This window comes from Pseudonaja textilis, chromosome 3 (assembly GCF_049901715.1).
Source record: "Pseudonaja textilis isolate UNSWEBS1 chromosome 3, rPseTex1.2, whole genome shotgun sequence".
Lineage (NCBI taxonomy): Eukaryota > Metazoa > Chordata > Lepidosauria > Squamata > Elapidae > Pseudonaja > Pseudonaja textilis.
The window spans coordinates 111,382,225-111,401,398 of record NC_141992.1 but is presented as its reverse complement, the minus strand read 5'-3'; the positions used below and the strand labels follow the sequence as shown (position 1 = coordinate 111,401,398).

At 40.5% G+C, this 19,174-nt stretch overlaps 2 protein-coding genes across 5 annotated transcripts in view; both read right to left on the bottom strand.

Annotated features, from left to right (window-relative positions):
• Positions 1-5,561: 5,561 nt before the first annotated feature.
• RIN2 (Ras and Rab interactor 2) overlaps positions 5,562-19,174 on the bottom strand; it is a 78,417-nt gene continuing 64,804 nt past the window's right edge. For all 4 annotated transcript variants that reach the window (XM_026700980.2, XM_087930630.1, XM_087930629.1 and 1 more), the window contains 2 exons: positions 8,380-8,543; positions 5,562-7,687 (listed from right to left, as the gene is read on the bottom strand). In XM_026700980.2, coding sequence (XP_026556765.2) covers positions 7,367-7,687; positions 8,380-8,543 — 485 coding nt within the window. In that variant the 3' untranslated portion in view covers positions 5,562-7,366. The remainder of the gene's footprint in view (positions 7,688-8,379; positions 8,544-19,174) is intronic.
• On the bottom strand, positions 8,551-19,170 carry LOC148126288 (uncharacterized). The gene is made up of 2 exons (XM_087930636.1): positions 12,981-19,170; positions 8,551-11,972 (listed from the first exon to the last, which is right to left on the bottom strand). Exon 1 carries the CDS (start codon positions 15,000-15,002, stop codon positions 13,719-13,721), a length of 1,284 nt encoding a protein of 427 aa, XP_087786762.1. The 5' UTR covers positions 15,003-19,170; the 3' UTR covers positions 8,551-11,972; positions 12,981-13,718.

The following is a 19,174-nucleotide window of genomic DNA, read 5'->3' as shown; positions in this document are numbered from 1 at the left end:
TGAGAAATTATTTTTTTATCTAGATTAATAATGATTCTGGATGCATAAACGTAGCCAATAAAATATCTTTGTTTCAAAAGTCTTTTCCCCATGATTCAGCTTCCAAGCAACTTTTCCTGGATGACTGAGAATCTTCATTGATACAATCACCAGATATTCAAAATTAAAAAAAACAACAGAAATCCTTCTAGCAACAGGTACAAGGCAAACCTTTAGTAGGTTTTCACTTTGTTAGTAAGAAAAAATTGTTTCTTCTTTTTGACATTTTTAACTATGATTAATCCTAAAGAAAATAGTTCATTCCAAAATTTTCCATTTTTCAGGAAAATATGACCAAACTCTTTCTATGTGGAATCTTTTCATGGGCTAAAATAGCTACAACTTCTTTTCTTTAAGATTAATATATACAATATACAGTGTATTCCTAATATGTCTCTGATTAATTATCATTTGGAGAACCAGTTTGGTATAGTGGTTAAGGCCTTTGGCTACATATCAGGAGACCATGAGTTCCAGGCATGAAAGCCTGCTGGTGTCTTTGGGATCAGTAACTCTCTGAGCCCAACCCAGCTCACGATTGTGTGTGTGTGGGGGGGGGGGGGAGAGGTAGAAGGAGTGTTAGATGTTTTCTGCTTTAAGTTATTTGTACAAATAATAAAGATGGGATATAAATGAATAAAATTCTGACAGAATATTCTGAAAATTCCAATAAACCAAATACCTCCAAGCTAATATCCTAACTTCCTTTAAACCAGGGGTCCCCAAATTTGGCAACTTTAAGACTTGTGGACTTCAACTCCCAGAATTCTCCAGCCAGCTATGCTCTAAACTTACTAAAAATTCTATTGCATACACATATTATCAAATAATAGATAATCAGCATTGGAAGGGACCTTGTAGGTCATATAGTCCAATCCCCTGCCCAAGCGGGAGACCCTACACCATTTCTGACAAATGGCAGTCCAATCTCTTCTTGAAAGTCTCAAGTGATGGCGCTCCCACAACTTCCGAGGGCAAGCTGTTCCGTTGGTTGGTGGTTCTCACTGTCAGAAAGTTTCTCCTTATTTCCAGGTTAAATTTATCCTTGTTCAGTTTCCATCCATTTTTCCTTGTCTGGCCTACAAGCCCTTTAGAAAATAGATTGCCCCTTCCTCTCTGTGGCAGCCCCTCAAATATTGGAAGACCGCTAGCATGTCTCCCTGGTCCTTCTCTTTACTAGACTAGCCAAGCCCAGTTCCTATAACTGTTCTTGGTATGTTTTAGTCTCCAGTCCCCTAATCATCCTGGTTGCTCTTCTCTGTACTTTCTTTAGAGTCTCAACATCTTTTTTTAGTGAGGTGACCAAAACTGGATGCAGTACTCTAGGTGTGGTCTTACTAAGGCTTTATAGAGTGGTATTAGTACCTCCCTTGATCTTGATTGTATCCCCTTGTTAATGCAATTTAGGATTGCATTAGCTTTTTTGGCGGCTGCTGCACACTGCTGGCTCATATTTAGCTGGTTGTCCATGATTCTCCAAGATCAATTATCAAGCTTCCACTGTTGAAATATCTTTTTTGCTGGCTTATGCTTCCAAAGCAGAACTAATTTAAGTACAAGGTAAGTAATCAAGCTACACTTCCAGGTGTTAGTAGTATCCCTCGACAACTGTTTCAGATAATCCCTAAGTAAAGGTGACATAATGTTCATATGGCAGTCTTTCTGCAAACATTAATGCCACATCCAACCATACACGCACACATCGCAATATCTCAAGTGTTTTTTTAGCTGGGGGAAAAGATGATTTCTAGTATCCCACCCTGAACATATTGTTTTTCCTGGTGATTCCACCTCAAGCCTCTGCAATTGCAGGCAACGTCCACGGGGCAAGAAACAAATGAATTCTGTATTGGCAATATTGTGGCTGCAATTGGTGGTGCTGCTGCTTTCCTGCGGGAGCTACCCCTTGAATTCTTCGGACCTTCAGATCTCCCCCGCTTGAAAAAACCGCCCCAAGGAAGCATATGCAGGAAACAGCGTACCCATCGACCCGGAAGTACTTTTCTCTATGTTCACTCAAACCGGGAGGGACTTGAGCAGTTTGCGTAATGCTCCGCCCCCTAGCGTCGAACGTAAGAGGGACAAACAGAGATAATAGATTAGTAATCATTCCGTACTTTAACTTCTATTTACGGTAGTCGGTTACGATTCCCCTTCGTTTTCTGTTGCGGTTATAGGCACAGTAACGTCGTCATTCACTCGCGAAGAAGCCACTGAAGCAGTTTAGTGGGTTTTGTTTTAAATTTGGCAACTTGAAAATGCGTGGATTTCAACTCCCAGAATTCCCTAGGCAATAGCTGACTGGTGGATTCTGGGAATTGAAGTCCCCACGTCTACAAGTTGCCAAGTTCATAAACACTGAGCTGTTTTGCCATTTGAAGGGTATCTACGCCGTTTATTTAGGCTGCCAATAATTCTGAATCTAAAGGGTTTCAAGTCATAAAACATTGCCGCACTCGTGGTCAGAATGCCAAGCAGATGGGGACAGATGCATTTGGCAACAGCTGTCAAAGGGCAGCACAATAAAACAGCCCAATTACGCTCACTACTGTATTTTTAGGTCCGAGATTAGATTCGGTTCCATATACTTTTGAATAGAGCGGCTTCGTCTTGTTGCAAAGTTTTTTCTTTGTTCTTAGTGGGCACTAAAACATCCCGGGATTTCGAAGTGTCCGACATAGTCTAGGTTGAATGAAGTTTCCTCTGATGACGGTTTTCCTTCAGGGACACAGCAATCATAGGGATTGCGCAACTGTTCCTGGGTTTCGTTTCCGAAATTTATCTGATTTAAGCAAAAGAGATTACTAAGCAACATGACAACATCCTTTCCCCCCTAAAACTTTTGTGCATTACCAAACTGGAAATCGGAACAATCAGCACGTACCCTTTCTGTTTCAGATCTTTTTTTTTTTCTCAAAATCTGAAACCATCAAATTATGGACAATTCGCAACAATCAAACATCCAACAGTTTTCGATAGTGTGGCTCTAAGGCACTGCATTTTTTTATTTATGTTATTTGATTTTGATTTTTTAACACACATATTTTCTCTACCATCAAAACCATAGAGAAGTCATAGAACACAATAGCCTGAATGAAGAAACTGGTAAAAATCAGAGTTCAGACTTATTTATTGTTATACTTAAGTGCATTAAAATGTGGATTCAAGGGACATAACATAAACCCACCTATTTTTATATATATTTTTTATATTTTTATTTTTTGTCTAGGAACTATTAAATCACTGAAAATCTCCATTTGCATAGAAGAGGAAATAATAATGAATTCATCTATTTCTTATACCCCAATTCAAAAATATGGATCTGAAGAATAAATCCTAAGGATGGGATTAAAGCAGGGATTTTGATAGATTGTCAGGATGCATCTAAAAATATAAAATCATAGACAGTCTCATTTTTTTTTCTTGGAATCTACTGTTGGGTCACAGGTGACATTTGTCTATATGCTGTGGTTTAGGTGGAAACTGAAAAAATGAAGAGGATCCATGCTTTGGATCCATATACTTGCATCATCGTAGCTCTAAAATAATGGCTATATGAATGCCCAGTAATAATTTATTCTCTAGAAAACATCTTATGTGATGTTAGATGACAGCTTCAGCGGAATACTATGTAAAAATCATTGAAGATCCATATTGACCTTTCTTTTAGTCCAGATCCAATTAAAGCATCTTTTGGAAGAAGCGAGGATCATACTATTGCAACAAAAGTCCCAGCCCAAGTCCCATGTTCAGTTCAGAAACTTATTTTTAGATTTTGATGGAGTTCACTTCCCAATTGATTCAAATAGAATTCAGATTCATGGCCCATTGTCTAGATTTAAGTTCCAATACAGTTGAAGAAAGGCTGTAAAAATTATATTCTACAACTACTCTTGTTTTGGACACAGAAAATAATATGGGGATGGACTAAATTTTTGTCATCCCACTTATGGGGCCTATGATCCTGATCAAACTACTTTTGAATTAAAAATAATAAAGTCTGAGATTCGACTTGTAATAACCACTCTTGTGACACTTTAGTTCCTTGAGTCATCTATAGCTAAGTGTTGTTTATCCATATGCATAGGGCAGAGTCAAATAGGTTATTAAAATATGTACATAGTGTGAGTTTGAATCTTCGGTCTTCTTTCTTGGCCTCTGTGGTGACTGATCTTCCTTCTTCCAACTACAAAAGGTTGAGTGGGTGGAATATATGAGCTCAGATTTCCTGTTTCCAGACCTTGTGCCGATAGGCGTATCTGACTGAACATCTCTGGTCACTCTTATTGCATGTCCTTGCTCCTCCTTTTGGCTGTTTAGCAAAACTAAACATTGAGCCTTCAATTTGTGTATATTTATAGGTAACTAATTTAGAGAACTAAAAGGATAAGTAATCTGTTTCTGTATACTCCAAAATGATATTTGTTACCATTGAAGAGTATCAATCTTCTGTCTCTGAACTTGCAGTTAGCTTCTTGCTTTAACAATTGATGGAGTGAAGATGATTTTTTTCAAAATTATTGCTTTATGAGAAAATGTTTTCTTTAGTGCCAATGTCAATACTGTATCCCTGGGCTATAGTATATTAAAGGGGCTTTTATCATTATATATGGACCAAATATTACTTATAGAAAAACTTAACACAACTTGAAACAAGTATATGCTTGTTTAGTTGGAACCAGTTTCGTCAATAGCTTTATTTGCAGCATAATCCTATGCATATTGACAAAAATATATTTGCAATGTTAGACTGGGTAAGAAAAATCCAGATGGCAATAGGTGGCAGCAAAGAGGTAGAATGTTCTGTGTCTCTGTTGCTATCCAGCTGTTATCTGGATTTATTCAGCCCATGTATGATTGCCTTACCATGTAGAGAAGGTTTATTTTATCATTTATTTAAACAAAAATTCATTGAACTGACAATTACATGGCAAATCGACATAAAGCATACACATCTTGTGCAACAGAACATACTAGTATATATAGATCAGATATTTTGATATCTCCAGAGTATTCAGATACTATAATAATTCCTCAGAAACTTGCAAGGCATTCTAATTGTCCAGTTATAGAATAATGGAAGAGGGTTTTTTGTTTGTTTGTTTTTACAAATGGAGATATATAATTCAGCATTTTCAGTAATTTATTATGTAAGTGCTGGATTGTCACACCTAAAAGAGTTTTAATGTCATTGTTCTGGCATGCATTTAAATATTAAATTGCCTAGTTAGGAAAATTTATCTTCCAAATGCAGAAAGTTGTTCTCTTTTTTTACATAGAAAATGTGGCATCACTTTTTTTTAAAGAAAGTGATTCAAAATCTTGTCCATGTTTATCTCTTACTGTTATCTCTTATTTGAAACTTTTCTCACTGAATGCCAACTGTTTAATCTCTGTGATTCTTTGCTTCCTGAAGAAGTCATAATTTTACACTTCAGAAGTTGCTTTCTGACTGTTACTGTGATAAATTCAGTTTCAAACCTTAAAAGTTAGATCTTTTTGTTAACAAATGAAACGAGAAATTGAGTAAGGGATATTTATTTTTATTTTGTGATTAGATTTTTTTATCCCTTTATATTTATAAGTAAGGTGACAAACATTCATAACACTTCTTCCTCCTCCGATTTCCCCCATAATCACAACCTTGTGAGGTAGGTATGTGGTATTTATTTTAAGAATTTTGTTTATATTCATTCAAGGAATAAAAACTTTTTGTAAATACTACACATCTGACGTTCATACAGCCTCAGGCCAAGAACTTTAGCCTTCAACAATTTAATTGCTGCAGGGACAAAGTTGTTCCCCCACAAATTTTACACTGCAGTTGATGTTGCCTATGGGTGTGTGTGGAACCTCGCTAGTTATGAACGGACAGAATTTGTGTGTAGTTTAGGAACTTAAAGAAAATGTTTTAAAAACAGATGACATACACAAATGTAAGCTGAAAGAGTGTTTACTGTTCTGTCACCTCTTACCTTGATAAATCTGCTAAATGTACAGATTAATGCAAATTCTTCACTCATATATTTAAGTAGAAGAGTACAATTTCTATCAAAATTCCTACTGAAAGCAAAATTTACAGTTTTAATAGTGGTGCTTGCTTCTGAATGTTGACAAAACCTTTAACTGATCAACTTATTTTCCTGCTGTCTTTAACACAACAGATGTCTAAGCGGTATTTCTACAGCCATACTGTTTTGAAAATAAAAATGATTAGTTCACAAATTTCTTCATGTTTTAGAAGAAGTCTTATACGTCAGACCAAATATAGTTTCACAATATGTTTGATACAGTGACAGATTGTCCTGAAAACTAAAACACAATTCTGCAAATATGTATTGAGCTACTCAGGAGAAAAAGAAAATAAATAAAGACCAAAAAAACTCTACTGATTCTCAACATTTCCCTACTCTATGCCTGGAAGTTGAGTCATGGCAAATGGACTTCTTTTCTTTTTTAATTTGAAATGTTTCACTGCTTATCCAAGTAATTTCTTCAATTTTCTTCTTCCCTAATATATGTGATTCTTAAACCAAACCTACTCTCTTTTTTTGACAAACCTAACTGATATATCCATCTTTTCCAAAAACATGACTGTCGGACATAACCATCTTATAACTGAAATCTGAATAACCAATTCTGAAAATAAGCTGCTTACAAAATCATTTTTTAAAATATGGTTTGACATTTTAGAAAGCTAGATATGAATACATAATTAAATAAAAAACATCACTTACTCTAAAACCAGCAAGAGATTTATTTTCTATTTTGTGTTAAAATCACATGCATAATTATAGAATATTTTATCATTAAAAAAATACTTTACAAACACGACAGTTTACCTGCAACTGCTATAAAATTTCTTGAAATATATATAAAAAGTTGCTTTCAATAAAATAATAATAAAGCAACTATTTGTAAAAAAAGGCAGTTATCCATATTTTTACTGATGCTCTGCATCGGAAAATAATGCATTTATACACTGATTAAATGGTCAACCTAACAGTTTTTAAAAGAAGTTGGATCCACTGCATATGCAATGGAAAATAATGCATAAAATAAAGATATGAATAAAACCCTCTACAGATCTGCAAACGATGGCACTGCAGAACATCTGAGAAGCCACAGTGCCAGGTTACAATTGGTGAATGCTATATTTTGCTTTCAAAGAGCCTGTAAAGCTGGATCACGATATTTTTTGTAGACTATGTTTAATCACTGATGGTAATTCATCATTCATACTTTTACTAATCAGTAGGGTTTAGAGAATATGATCATTTAATTTCAACTCCCAGTCAGTTTATATAACAATTAAAATAATTAGCTTTTATGTATTTTGGTCACGGTTGTCATTCTGGAATATTGCCCCATAAGGATCACTGTTGATGCGTTTATACACAAAATGGAAGACCTGAGGCTGTGGCCGACTGTGCAGTTCAGCTTTGATTTTTTGGGGATAGGTATCTTCTGTCAGTTGTTGCCAAGTGTCATCAATAAAAAGAAACAGGCTAAAGTTCTCAGGATTATCCACTTTAAACTTCTCAGCACAGAGCTGACACACATCTTCTGTAGTAATATATGGCCTCACTAGCAATGTTTTTCCTGTGCAGCCACTGTTGATTTCCTGGAATGCAACTCGTAGGTAGTTCTGGGGAGGGGGAAAATATATGGAAAAAATTAAAATGTATACTCGGGAACAAAGCATCCAATGCTGCATTTTGCACCAGTACAAACAAGGGTATTATTGTTGTTGTTGTTGTCATCACTATCATCATCAAAATAGGAATATATTATTCAGAGTGGTGTTGCATAATATTAATATGCAAATGAGCATTGCAAAGACTCTGAGGGAACATATGTTAGGTTCAGGAAAAAAAAAGAGGAGGAAGGAAGGAGTTGATAAAGAAGTGAGGAAAGAAGTGCAAAGTATGCATGCTAGAATACAATTTGCCCTTATAATACAGGTAATCCTCACTTAACAGCCCTAACTGGGACTGAAATTTCCATCAGTGTCCAATGTGGTTAATAAGAAAAATATCCCATGATCACACTCCTTAGTATTGGCGGTTTTGATAGTCCTAGTTGCAGTCATTAGGCCAAGACTTAGGATAAGACCACATGCATCTCTTGTATGTATTTTGTAAGTTGAGTGAAATCTTTCTCCCCATTTTTAATTCTGAATGTAACTGATATGTTGCATTTGATTTTTTCAAAGGAAGGTTTACTTAACTAACGTCAGCCAGAGGAAATAATCTGTACTGTGCTCTGCGCTCTATAACACCAATCTTCTATCTTGTCCTAAACAGGAAAATATCATTTTCTGGGAAACATAAATGATACCTGAAAATCATCAACAGATGGGATTGTTCTGTTTGTTGTTCTCCGCTTATGCCACTGCCTGAGAGTATTTCTGGCCTCTGAACACAACAGCCTGGCCGCTTGCTCTTCTTGGAAATTCTTAATTAAGGACAGTGCTCCATATGCACTTGTCAAATAGTAGCCTCCTGTGAAAATTACAAGGAGATAAGTCATTATTAATGAATTGGTTACATGTGAAGGAATAAATCTAAACCATATCCATAATTTCCATGAAATATTAATTTGGAAGAAACTGAAATAAAATAGTTTGACAGTTATTTGGAAACCTGTCAGAGTCCTGAGATTTCTCAGAAATCTGTTAGAGATTCTCAGTGAGGAGTCCTCTTTATTGGGTATTTATCTACTATGTTTTCCACTATAGCACAGCACTGTAAAAAATAATAGTATATTATTTATTTAGATTCTAGCAAGGTTTAAAAGATCTGTTGAAATGTCATGAATACCGAAGATACATGTTTAAATCTTCTACAAAGGAGAGAAGTTTTGCAGCAGAAATGCTCACATAGAAAAAGATCTTTACAAAAAGGAGGCTTCAAAATAGTTATGCCAATGGGGAATTAAAACTTTTCTGTTCCTTTAGTTTCTATCTTCATCTATGGTTAGCAATGCACAAATATAGCAGGTAAATCAGAAGCTTTACATTATCACTTAAAAGCAGGGATGACTAAATTGAGATTCTATGACCCACATAAAGTCTCTGGCAGAGTGTGGTGGGAGCTTGCTTTTCACTTGATCAGTTTGAATTTCACTAGGAGTAAAACCAGATTGATTTAGTGATTAAGATGCTGGACTAGGAATGGTGGAACTTGAGCTCTAAGTCTCTCCTTCAGTATGAAAAAGGTAGCTGGATAACTTTGGGACAGTCACTCCCTCTAAGCCAGGGGTCTTCAAACTTGACAGCTTTAAGACTTGTGGACTTAAAGAGTGGGGGGAAGTAAAAGAGATGAATCAGATCTTTTCTTTCTAAATGAAAAAGGTTAAAAAGCACTACAAACCATATTGGGAACAAAACATAGCAATCTGTTGGGGGAGAGAGAGGATGTGTATGTGCAAGAGTAATATATCCATGTGCATATATGTGCTATTGTATGCATTCATACATATGTTTGTGTGCAGCTGAAGGTGTAGCCCTGAGGAATGTCCTCAGGAATTATCAAGTGACTGGAGTTTTGGGACATTTCTCTCAACCCCTCTCAGTATGGTGCTCTTTCAATAGAAAGAGAATTATGCCTGCCTCTCCTCAGCCACCAAGGTTTTGGGAGAGAGAAAGACTGAAAGAGTAGCAAATTCAGCCTCTTGGCAAGCAGCTGAGTCGAAGTTGTTTTTGTTTTCTCTGGGAAAGAGAAGTTTCTTTCCAGATTTAACTGCTTTGGCATTCTTTTCTTTTCATCTGTCTTGGGACTGGAGGGAAAGAGTCTCTGGAATGTTTTTCTCTGTTCCAGACTCATGCTGGATCAAATCATGGAAAGCGTAGAAATCTAAAGAAATAGTTCTTTAGAATGGAAGACATACTCTAGGCCCTATTTAAAATGCAAATATCTCCTGAAAATGCTTGCAATTACTTGAATGCTACTTATTCCCAACAGAAGAGTAAACATATATTTATAGAGAATAGGCATGTTTATATGGTTTTCTCCTAGAGGCTATGCACATGCTAAGACAAATACGGTTTTGTCTACATTAATTCAGACTGGAGAGAGACATGTTTCTTTCTCACAACATGCCTTTTCTGACAAAATCATTGACCCATATATCTGAAGGGTAACATACAAAAAGCTGAAAAAGAAGTAAAAGAAGTAGCAGCCTCACTGTTGGAAGACACTAATACAATGCACTGGTTCAAAGACCCAGCTATGACTGAGATCATCCTAAATTAGAAACTCTTCTCTGCCATTTCTCTCAGCCCTCCTTTTCACTTTAAAGCAGCTGTATCTTTTCCTGAGACCAGGGAACTCCAAATCAAGTATTAAATCAATAGAATCTGCATGTAGACTGGGAGAAAATCTCTGCACAGGACCAGTTGTGCCTATATGCAAAAATCCACTCAGGGAATATAATAATGCCTGTGACAGGGCTGCAAGAACACGAATGCAGCAGCACATTGTTGGGGAGGCATAACTTAGGACATTTGTGTGTTCTGCCTGGAGTTCACACACATTGGGGAGAGTAAGAAGAATCTCTGCATGGGATATGAACAATTGGCTTGGGTTACTTCTGGGACTACCTCTCCCAAGGATATCTGTTCCTCCTACTAGATTAGATAGGGTGAGTATGTTCCAGTTCTCTCCTTCAATGCTGCAATTTAACTTGGAGGCATGTCTTCTCAGTGGCTGCCCCAGGCCTTTGGAACAATCTCCCACCAGAAATCAGTGGGATCCCCTACTTTTTTAGACTTTGGGAGATATATGAAGACCTAGCTTTCCCCTAAGCATTGGTCCAACATGGGGGCTTGAACTGTGAGAAGGTTTGGTCTAGCTCGGGGTGGGGGTGGGGGGTATGTTTCTCATTATATTTTATGGATTGTTGAGAGCTATCTCATTTATGAGATAGGCGGCCATATAAATCCTATAAATAAATAGAAGTCTTGAAAAAAATAAAGAATACTGGAATTGAAAAAAAAAGAATAACAAGAAATACTTCCTTAATGGCCTTTTAATATCACTCCTGTTTATTTTGAGTATGCAATTTTCAGGATTATCTCTCTTGAACAAACTTAAGGTTTCTAATGCCGACTTTTGATTAGTGGAAGACAAATACTAGTGAACTCTCTTCAGTGCTGTTGTCCACTGAGCAAATCCATGTTGATGGATTTTGCAAACATGCTCCTATAGTGATCCATGATAATTTTATTTTACATCCTAAGGTAAAACACTCCAAACTGTAATAAAGATTGTTAGTCTTGTTGCTGATGCACATATCCTTTTTAATTCACTTGGATTCTAACATTTATTCTAACATTTTGAAAAATTAACTCGATTTTGTACTAAAAGGGAAAAGATGGGATAGGCAAAGGCACAGAGCCACTTCCTTTAAGCAAGCAAATACAAACAAGCCTCTTCTATATAAAAGTTATAAAATTATCCATTGTTTTAAACTGTTCCTCAACACTGAACTCTCTTAATCTAATATGTACACTATTATTTCTATAAACAATAAAATAGTTTTCCTTTGAGTTATAGACCAATAAATGTTTTAGAGAAGCATATTAATTAATGGAAATACATTTATTTATTTAGTGTATAGCATATCATAGATGGACTAGCAATATATATACTGCTCAAAAAATAAAGGGAACACTTAAACAACACAATGTAACTCCAAGTCAGTCACACTTCTGTGAAATCAAACTGTCCACTTAGGTAGCAACACTGATTGACAATCAATTTCACATGCTGTTGTGCAAATGGAATAGACAACAGGTGGAAAGCATAGGCAGTTCGCAAGACATCCCCAATAAAGGAGTGGTTCTGCAGGTGGTGACCACAGACCACTTCTCAGTTCCTATGCTTTCTGGCTGATGGTTTGGTCACTTTTGAATGCTGGCGGTGCTTTCACTCTAGTGGTAACATGAGACGGAGTCCACAACCTACACAAGTGGCTCAGGTCGTGCAGTTCATCCAGGATGGCACATCAATGCGAGCTGTGGCAAGAAGGTTTGCTGTGTCTGTCAGCGTAGTGTCCAGAGCATGGAGGCGCCACCAGGAGACAGGCCAGTACATCAGGAGACAGGGAGGAGGCCGTAGGAAAGCAACAGCCCAGCATCAGGACTGCTACCTCCGCCTTTGTGCAAGGAGGGACAGGAGGAGCACTGCCAGAGTCCTGCAAAATGACCTCCAGTGGGCCAAAATGTGCATGTGGCTGCTCAAACAGTCAGAAACAGACTCCATGAGGGTGGTATGAGGGTCCAACGTCCACAGGTGGGGTGTGTGCTTACAGCCCAACATTGTGCAGGATGTTTGGCATTTGCCAGAGAACACCAAGATTGGCAAATTCACCACTGGCGCCTTGTGCTCTTCACAGATGAAAGCAGATTCACACTGAGCACATGTGACAGACGTGACAGGGTCTGGAGACGCCGTGGAGGACATTCTGCTGCCTGCAACATTCTCCAGCATGACCAGTTTGGCAGTGGGTCAGTAATGGTGTAGGGTGACATTTCTTTAGGGGGCTGCACAGCCCTCCATGTGCTCGCCAAGGTAGCCTGACTGCCATTAGGTACCGAGATGAGATCCTAAGACCCCTTGTGAGACCATATGCTGGTGCGGTTGGCCCTGGGTTCCTCCTAATGCACGATACTGCTAGATCTCATGTGGCTGGAGTACATCAGCAGTTCCTGCAAGACGAAGGCATTGATGCTATGGACTGGCCCACCCGTTCCCCAGACCTGAATCCAACTGAGCACATCTGGGAAATCATGTCTCGCTCCATCCATAAATGGCACGTTGCACCACAGATTGTCCAGGAGTTGGGGGATGCTTTAGTTCAGGTGTGGGAGAAGATCCCTCAGGAGACCATCTGCCACCTCATCAGGAGCATGCCCAGGCATTGTAGGGAGGTCATACAGGCACGTGGAGGCTACACACACTACTGAGCCTCATTTTGACTTGTTTTAAGGACATTACATCAAAGTTGGATCAGCCTGTAGTGTTTTTTTCCACTTTAATTTTGAGTGTAACTCCAAATCCAGACCTCCATGGGTTGCTCAATTTGATTTCCATTGATAATTTTTGTGTGATTTTGTTGTCAGCACATTCAACTATGTAATGAATGAAGTATTTAATAAGAATATTTCATTCATTCAGATCTAGGATATCTTATTTTTGTGTTCCCTTTATTTTTTTGAGCACTGTATTAACATTTCATCTAGATTAGTAAAGCACAATAACATATAAATATTAAAAAGGGTGTTGGTACTTACCTGATACGCCCGTTCTCTGTGAGCTGTGAAGAGCATCCAGAAGTGGGAGGTGCTTCAGTCTCTTCTGGAAAGGCTGGGCTTAAAACTCCGGGACGCTCCTCCTCCTCCACGGGACACCTCCTCAGCGTCCCCCAGTTTTGCGAAGACTGAGTGCCAAAGTCCAGGACTCATCACCTAATCTAGATCCCTGACCAAAATGGAACCTCACCACACGGAAAGAAATGGGTGGGGCTGGATGCTCTTCACATCTCACAGAGAATGGGTGTATCAGATAAATACCAATGCCCTTTCTCCCATGAGCTGTTCAGAGCATCCAGAAGTGGGACATACCAAAGCTTGGCCTGTCCTTAGGGAGGGACTCCATCTGGATCGAAATCCACTCCTAAACTCTATGGACCCTCTGCAGGACTCTTCTGTCAAATGAAGCATCCGCTGAGGCGTAGACATCAATTTTATAATTTCTGACAAAGGACAATGATGAAGCCCAAGTCGCCGCTCTGCAGATTTTGTCTATGGAAGCCCGAGTGGCCCATGCTGCTGATGTTGCCGCACTCCTTGTCGAGTGGGCTGTAATGCCCTTAGGAACTGAGATGGACTGGCATTCGTAACTTTTAGCTATGGTGGCTCTCAGCCATCTACCAATGGTTGTCGATGACACCATGTGTCCTAAAGTGGATGGGTTGAAGGATAGGAATAGAGCCTCAGATTTTCGAAATGCCGCTGTGCGGTCTAGATAGATGCTTAATGCCCTTCGAACGTCAAGTCGATGCCATTGATGCTCCAGTCTATGAGATGGTTTAGGACAAAAATTTGGAAGCACCAACTCCTGTGCTCTGTGGAAGGCTGAATTTACTTTAGGGATGAATGATGGATCCAATCTGAGAACCACTCTGTCCACATGAAACATGCACAGGCCCTTTCTCATCGACAATGCTGCCAACTCGGAAATCATCCTTGCTGATGTGATCGCAATTAAGAAGACCACCTTATATGTCAGGAATTTGAGACTAGCGGTTCTTAAAGGCTCGAATGGGCCAGTTGTAAGTACGGTTAACACCTTGTTGAGCTCCCAAGTGGGATAGCGGTGAATTACAGGAGATCGTAAGTTTACAGCACCCTTAAGAAAGCTGTGGACATGTGGATGGTGCGCTATGGAATGAAGGTCACCCCAGGATATCACCGAGGCTAAGGCCGCTACCTGTCTGTGTAAAGTATTTGGAGATAGGCCCTTAGTCAACCCCTCCTGTAAAAAGTCCAATAATTGTCCTATTGTTGGGTCGATCTTAGACCCCCGGCACCAGCGACAGAAAGCGGACCACGTGGCCTCATATATACGATTTGTTGAGGACCATCTGGATGCTTGTATGGTGGCAATGGCATCCTCTGAAATCTGTTGGGTCCTTAAATGGCTCCGCTTAACCTCCATACGGCTAGGCTGAGCCATTGTGGGTCCGGGTGAAGTACCGGCCCTTGCGAGAGGGAAATCCTCGACGGTGGAATTTTCCAAGGTTGTCCTCTCGACAGGTCCTGTAAGTCCGTGAACCACATTCACCTGGGCCAGTAAGGGGCGACCAGTTCCGCTCATTCCTCCAATAACTTCTGGATCAACCTGGGTATTACAGGGAGTGGAGAAAACGCATATAGAAGTCCGGGAGGCCACGGACATCGCAGGGCATTGATGGCCTTGGCCCCCTGAGTCGGGTACCTTGAAATATACCAGGGCAATTGGGCGTTGAGGGGAGAGGCAAATAGATCGATCACCGGTTGCCCAAACCTCCGCACTGCTTCCTGGAAGAGAGACAGGTGTAGGCGCCACTGCCTGATCTATCGAGGCCCTGCTGAGCCAGTCCGCTTGTGTGTTTAAGGCCCCTGCTTTGTGCTCTGCCTTGAGCGACAACAGATTGGCCTCGGCCTACTTGAACAACCTGGCCGTCTCCAGCATTAGAAGTTTGGAGTGGGTACCCCCCTGTCTGTTTATGTGGGCCTTGGTTGTGATATTGTCTGTCAAGACCAGAATGTGGCGTGATTGGAAAAGGGCTAGAAAACTGTGTAACACCAGATGAACTGCTCGCAGCTCCAACAGGTTGATGCTTTGTGATTGTTCAGAAATAGTCCAAATTCCCTGCGCAGTGTGGGATTGGAAGTGAGCATCGGTTGTGATCGTTGCCCTGCAAGGTTCCTTGAAAGGACACCCCTTGTTTATCGTGTTTTCCGACCACCAGCGGAATGATCGGAGAACATTGTGCGGTACCTTTATCCAGACGTTGGAAGTGGCTCTTCCAGATCGCTGGAAAGGTAGCAGGAACCATTGCAGATCTCTAGAATGGAATCAAGCCCAAGGCACAATGGAAATACAAGAAATCAGTTTCCCTAACAGTTGAGGCAGAACTGCCAGGGAAACCCTCTTTAAGGCTCTGATCTCTCTGGCCAAAGACTGGATACTCTTCAACCTGTCCTGAGAGAGAAAAACCTTGCCCTCCACGGTATCTATCACTGCCCCTAAATGAACTAACCTAGTTGAAGGGATCAAATGGCTTTTATCCCAATTTATGGAAAAGCCGTGACCTTGAAGGGTCTCCAGAGTAATCTTGGTATCCAAATTTGCTTGATGTCTGGAAGATGACAAAATTAAAATATCATCCAGATAACATTGTAAACGAATAGATTTGATCCTGAGGGAGGCAGCCAAAGCCTCTAGGACCTTGGTAAAAGTCCTGGGGGCCAAAGCCAGACCGAATGGTAGGGCGATATATTCGTAGTGCCGATCACAATAGCAAAATCTAAGGTATTTGTAGTGAGCAGGTCTAATTGGTATATGTAGATAAGCCTCTGTCAGATCTATAGAGGTCAGGACATCGTTCTCTCTGATGCTGAGCAGAATGGACTGGAGAGTAGTCATTTTGAATTTTCGATAAACCAATGTTCTGTTCAGACGTTTGAGGTCCAGAATTGCCCTCCAGCCCCCCAAACTCTTTGGGAACACAAACAATAGAGAGTAACAGCCTTGACCCCGTTGTTCAGATGGGACCTCTCTAATGGACCGAATATGGAGAAGATGATTTGACAGCCTCCTACATCAACGGTCTCTTAATGGGGTCCGTGGACCTAGGGCTCCTAATGAAAAAGTTCGGAGGGGAGGATTGAAACTCTAGCACCAAACCAAACCTAACAGAGTCCCTGACCCACGCATCAGAGGTGGAGCTGTCCCATTGATCAGCAAACAATTTTAGCCACCCTCCAATGGGAGCTGCTGTCAAGGACTTACTTGGGGCGATGAAAAAATCGGCCTCGTACCTCTGGGGTTTCTTCTATTTTGGCCTCCCCACTGACCTCTGTTGGAAGATTCCGACCTATCCTGTGTCAAACTGGGTCTGTAGTCTGATGTTCTTTGCGATCTGGGAACGTATGGGCCTTGATAGTAGGTCCGAAAGGAACCCCTTCGAAAAGACTGGGGCTTTTGGTTTTCAGACCTCCGAAAAAGAGGGGGAAGCACTTGTTTCTATTCTCAATAAGCAGGGGCTCCAAGACACTGCCAAATAATTTATCCCCCGATATTGGGGCTGATGCCAACTTGCATTTATGCTTGGTATCCGCCTGCCAATGTCTGAGCCATAGCAGTCTCCGTGCTGATACACGAGATGCTATGGCCCTAGATGAGAATTTGACTGCATTAAATGTGGCGTCGGTGGATTATTCTGCCGCTGCAATAATCTTAGCAATGTCCTGATGGACTCTGACATTTGACGCCGGCAATATATCCCTCAAGTGGAAGAGCCATTGTAGGGAGGACCGTGTAAAAAAGGACGCAGCTGTAGCTGCCCTAATGGCGCAGGTGTCAGAAACATGCGCCCTACGGAGTGCCAACTCTGCTCTCTTTTCCTCCGGTCTCAGGACTTCCTCAGCCTCGTTGGGAAAGGTTGAAGAAGAGGCCAGTGCCACAATGGGCTCATCCACCTCCGGCGTTTTGAGAAAATTTGAAAACTCTGGTGCCAAATTATAATATCATTTATCGTACCCTGTTGGGGCTGGGTAGGATGCTGCTGATGCCCATTGATTTTGTACTAATTCAGCAAACATAGGAGGGACAAGAATAGTTTCTGCGTCATTAGCGGTTGTGAGAATATTAGATCTTCGGTTTTGTCCTGAGACCCTATTGACAATGGATGAGGGCTTGTTGTGCCTAGTTTAGTGGTGTTCTTTGCTTTGAACAGTAAAGATTTAAAGAGATGTGGATGAAAAAAGCCAGAAAAGGTAGGTTGGTCCGGAATGAGGCCTTCGTCATCCGACATTCCTTGTCCTAGTGGGTCAGCCTCTGACAACCCCAAGTCCATCTGATGGATCGGCCCCACCTCCATGGGAACATCCTGGTCATCTAATTCCACCTCCTCCCGAAGATCATGGACTGGTATGTCAGGGATATTGGGGAATACCTGAGTTTGATGATGTCCCATATGTGCAAAGGATTGAGCAGACAGTGATCCCGCTTCCGAAGTAGCCGAAAAGTGCCTGGTCCGGATGGATTGCTGAACTCCAGCCGCAATGCCCTTTTGTATGGCCATCTCCATCCATTGCCTCATTTCGATGGGAATAGTCTCAGGTAATCCCTCCTCCTGTCTTAAACCAGCGGCCATAGGGGTAAAGGTTGCCTCTGGGATTCGCCGGGCAGTGCTCATTGGAGGAGATATGCCTATGGGAGGCTGTCCAGAAATAGCCTGTCTGGGCTGGGTGACTGAGTCTCCAAAATGTCAGACAAGTGATCCTGTAAGGAGAAGTGAGCTGCGGCTGCGAGCGTTCTGGCAAGATTGCAAAGATAAGACGATCAGGGAATTAGGCTAATTGCCTGAAGCGGCCATCTCAGACTGCCTGCGAAGTGGCAGGCTCCGCCAGTCACAAAGAGCTGCTCTCAACTGATTGGGGGAATAACCTAATAGAGCCACAAGCCCTGAAATCGCCAGATTAATAGGGGGAAAAATTTGCAAGCTGAATTAACCCAAGAGCAAACCTGAATCTTGACTAGCTGAATCAGAAACCGTTCCAGTCAGGGAGTACACAACCTCTTACCATGAAGGCTGAGCTAAAACTGGGAGATGCTGAGGAGGTGTCCCATGGAGGAGGAGGAGCGTCCTGGAGTTTTAAGCCCAGCTTTTCCAGAAGAGACTGAAGCACCTCCCACTTCTGGATGCTCTGAACAGCGCATGGGAGAAAGATCAATATTCAAATACCAATGTCTACATCATCTAACCATGGCAACTTCTGGCACCCAGGCTATTCTGTAGACTTTCCTGGCTTTCAAAATGGAAATACAAATCTGAAGTAATTCACTTCTGTAATACAGGAGGATAATTTTTAATTGACACTCAAAAATATAAATATGAAAAAAAACCTTTCCCACATTGCTGAAATGCAATAAGGGAGACTTTCAGGAACACAACTGGATATCACAAGAGATATAGCTTGTTTGCTTTGTTGTGAGGAAAGTCACATAGAATCAGACTTGTTGTTCAAGCAATATGTGTTAACATACTGTAGCTATTATAATCTAAATTAACAGGCTAACAGATTTTCCAGTTTCCAAGTATACACATACAGACACATAGACACACACTTCATTGATTAAAAAATGCCCTCCTTTTACTTCTCATAGCATTTGGAAAAATACTTTTAATTTTATTTGGTTTGGTTATCTCTGTTTTGTTTTGTTTTGTGGGGCTTTTTTGATAAGTAGTTGGTAACAAGTTAGAAGCCTTGGCATACTTTTCAAGTTTCTCTATTCAGACATACTATCAGTAATCACATTCCTGGGAGAAAAGTCATCATCCTGAAAGTTTCAAGGACATT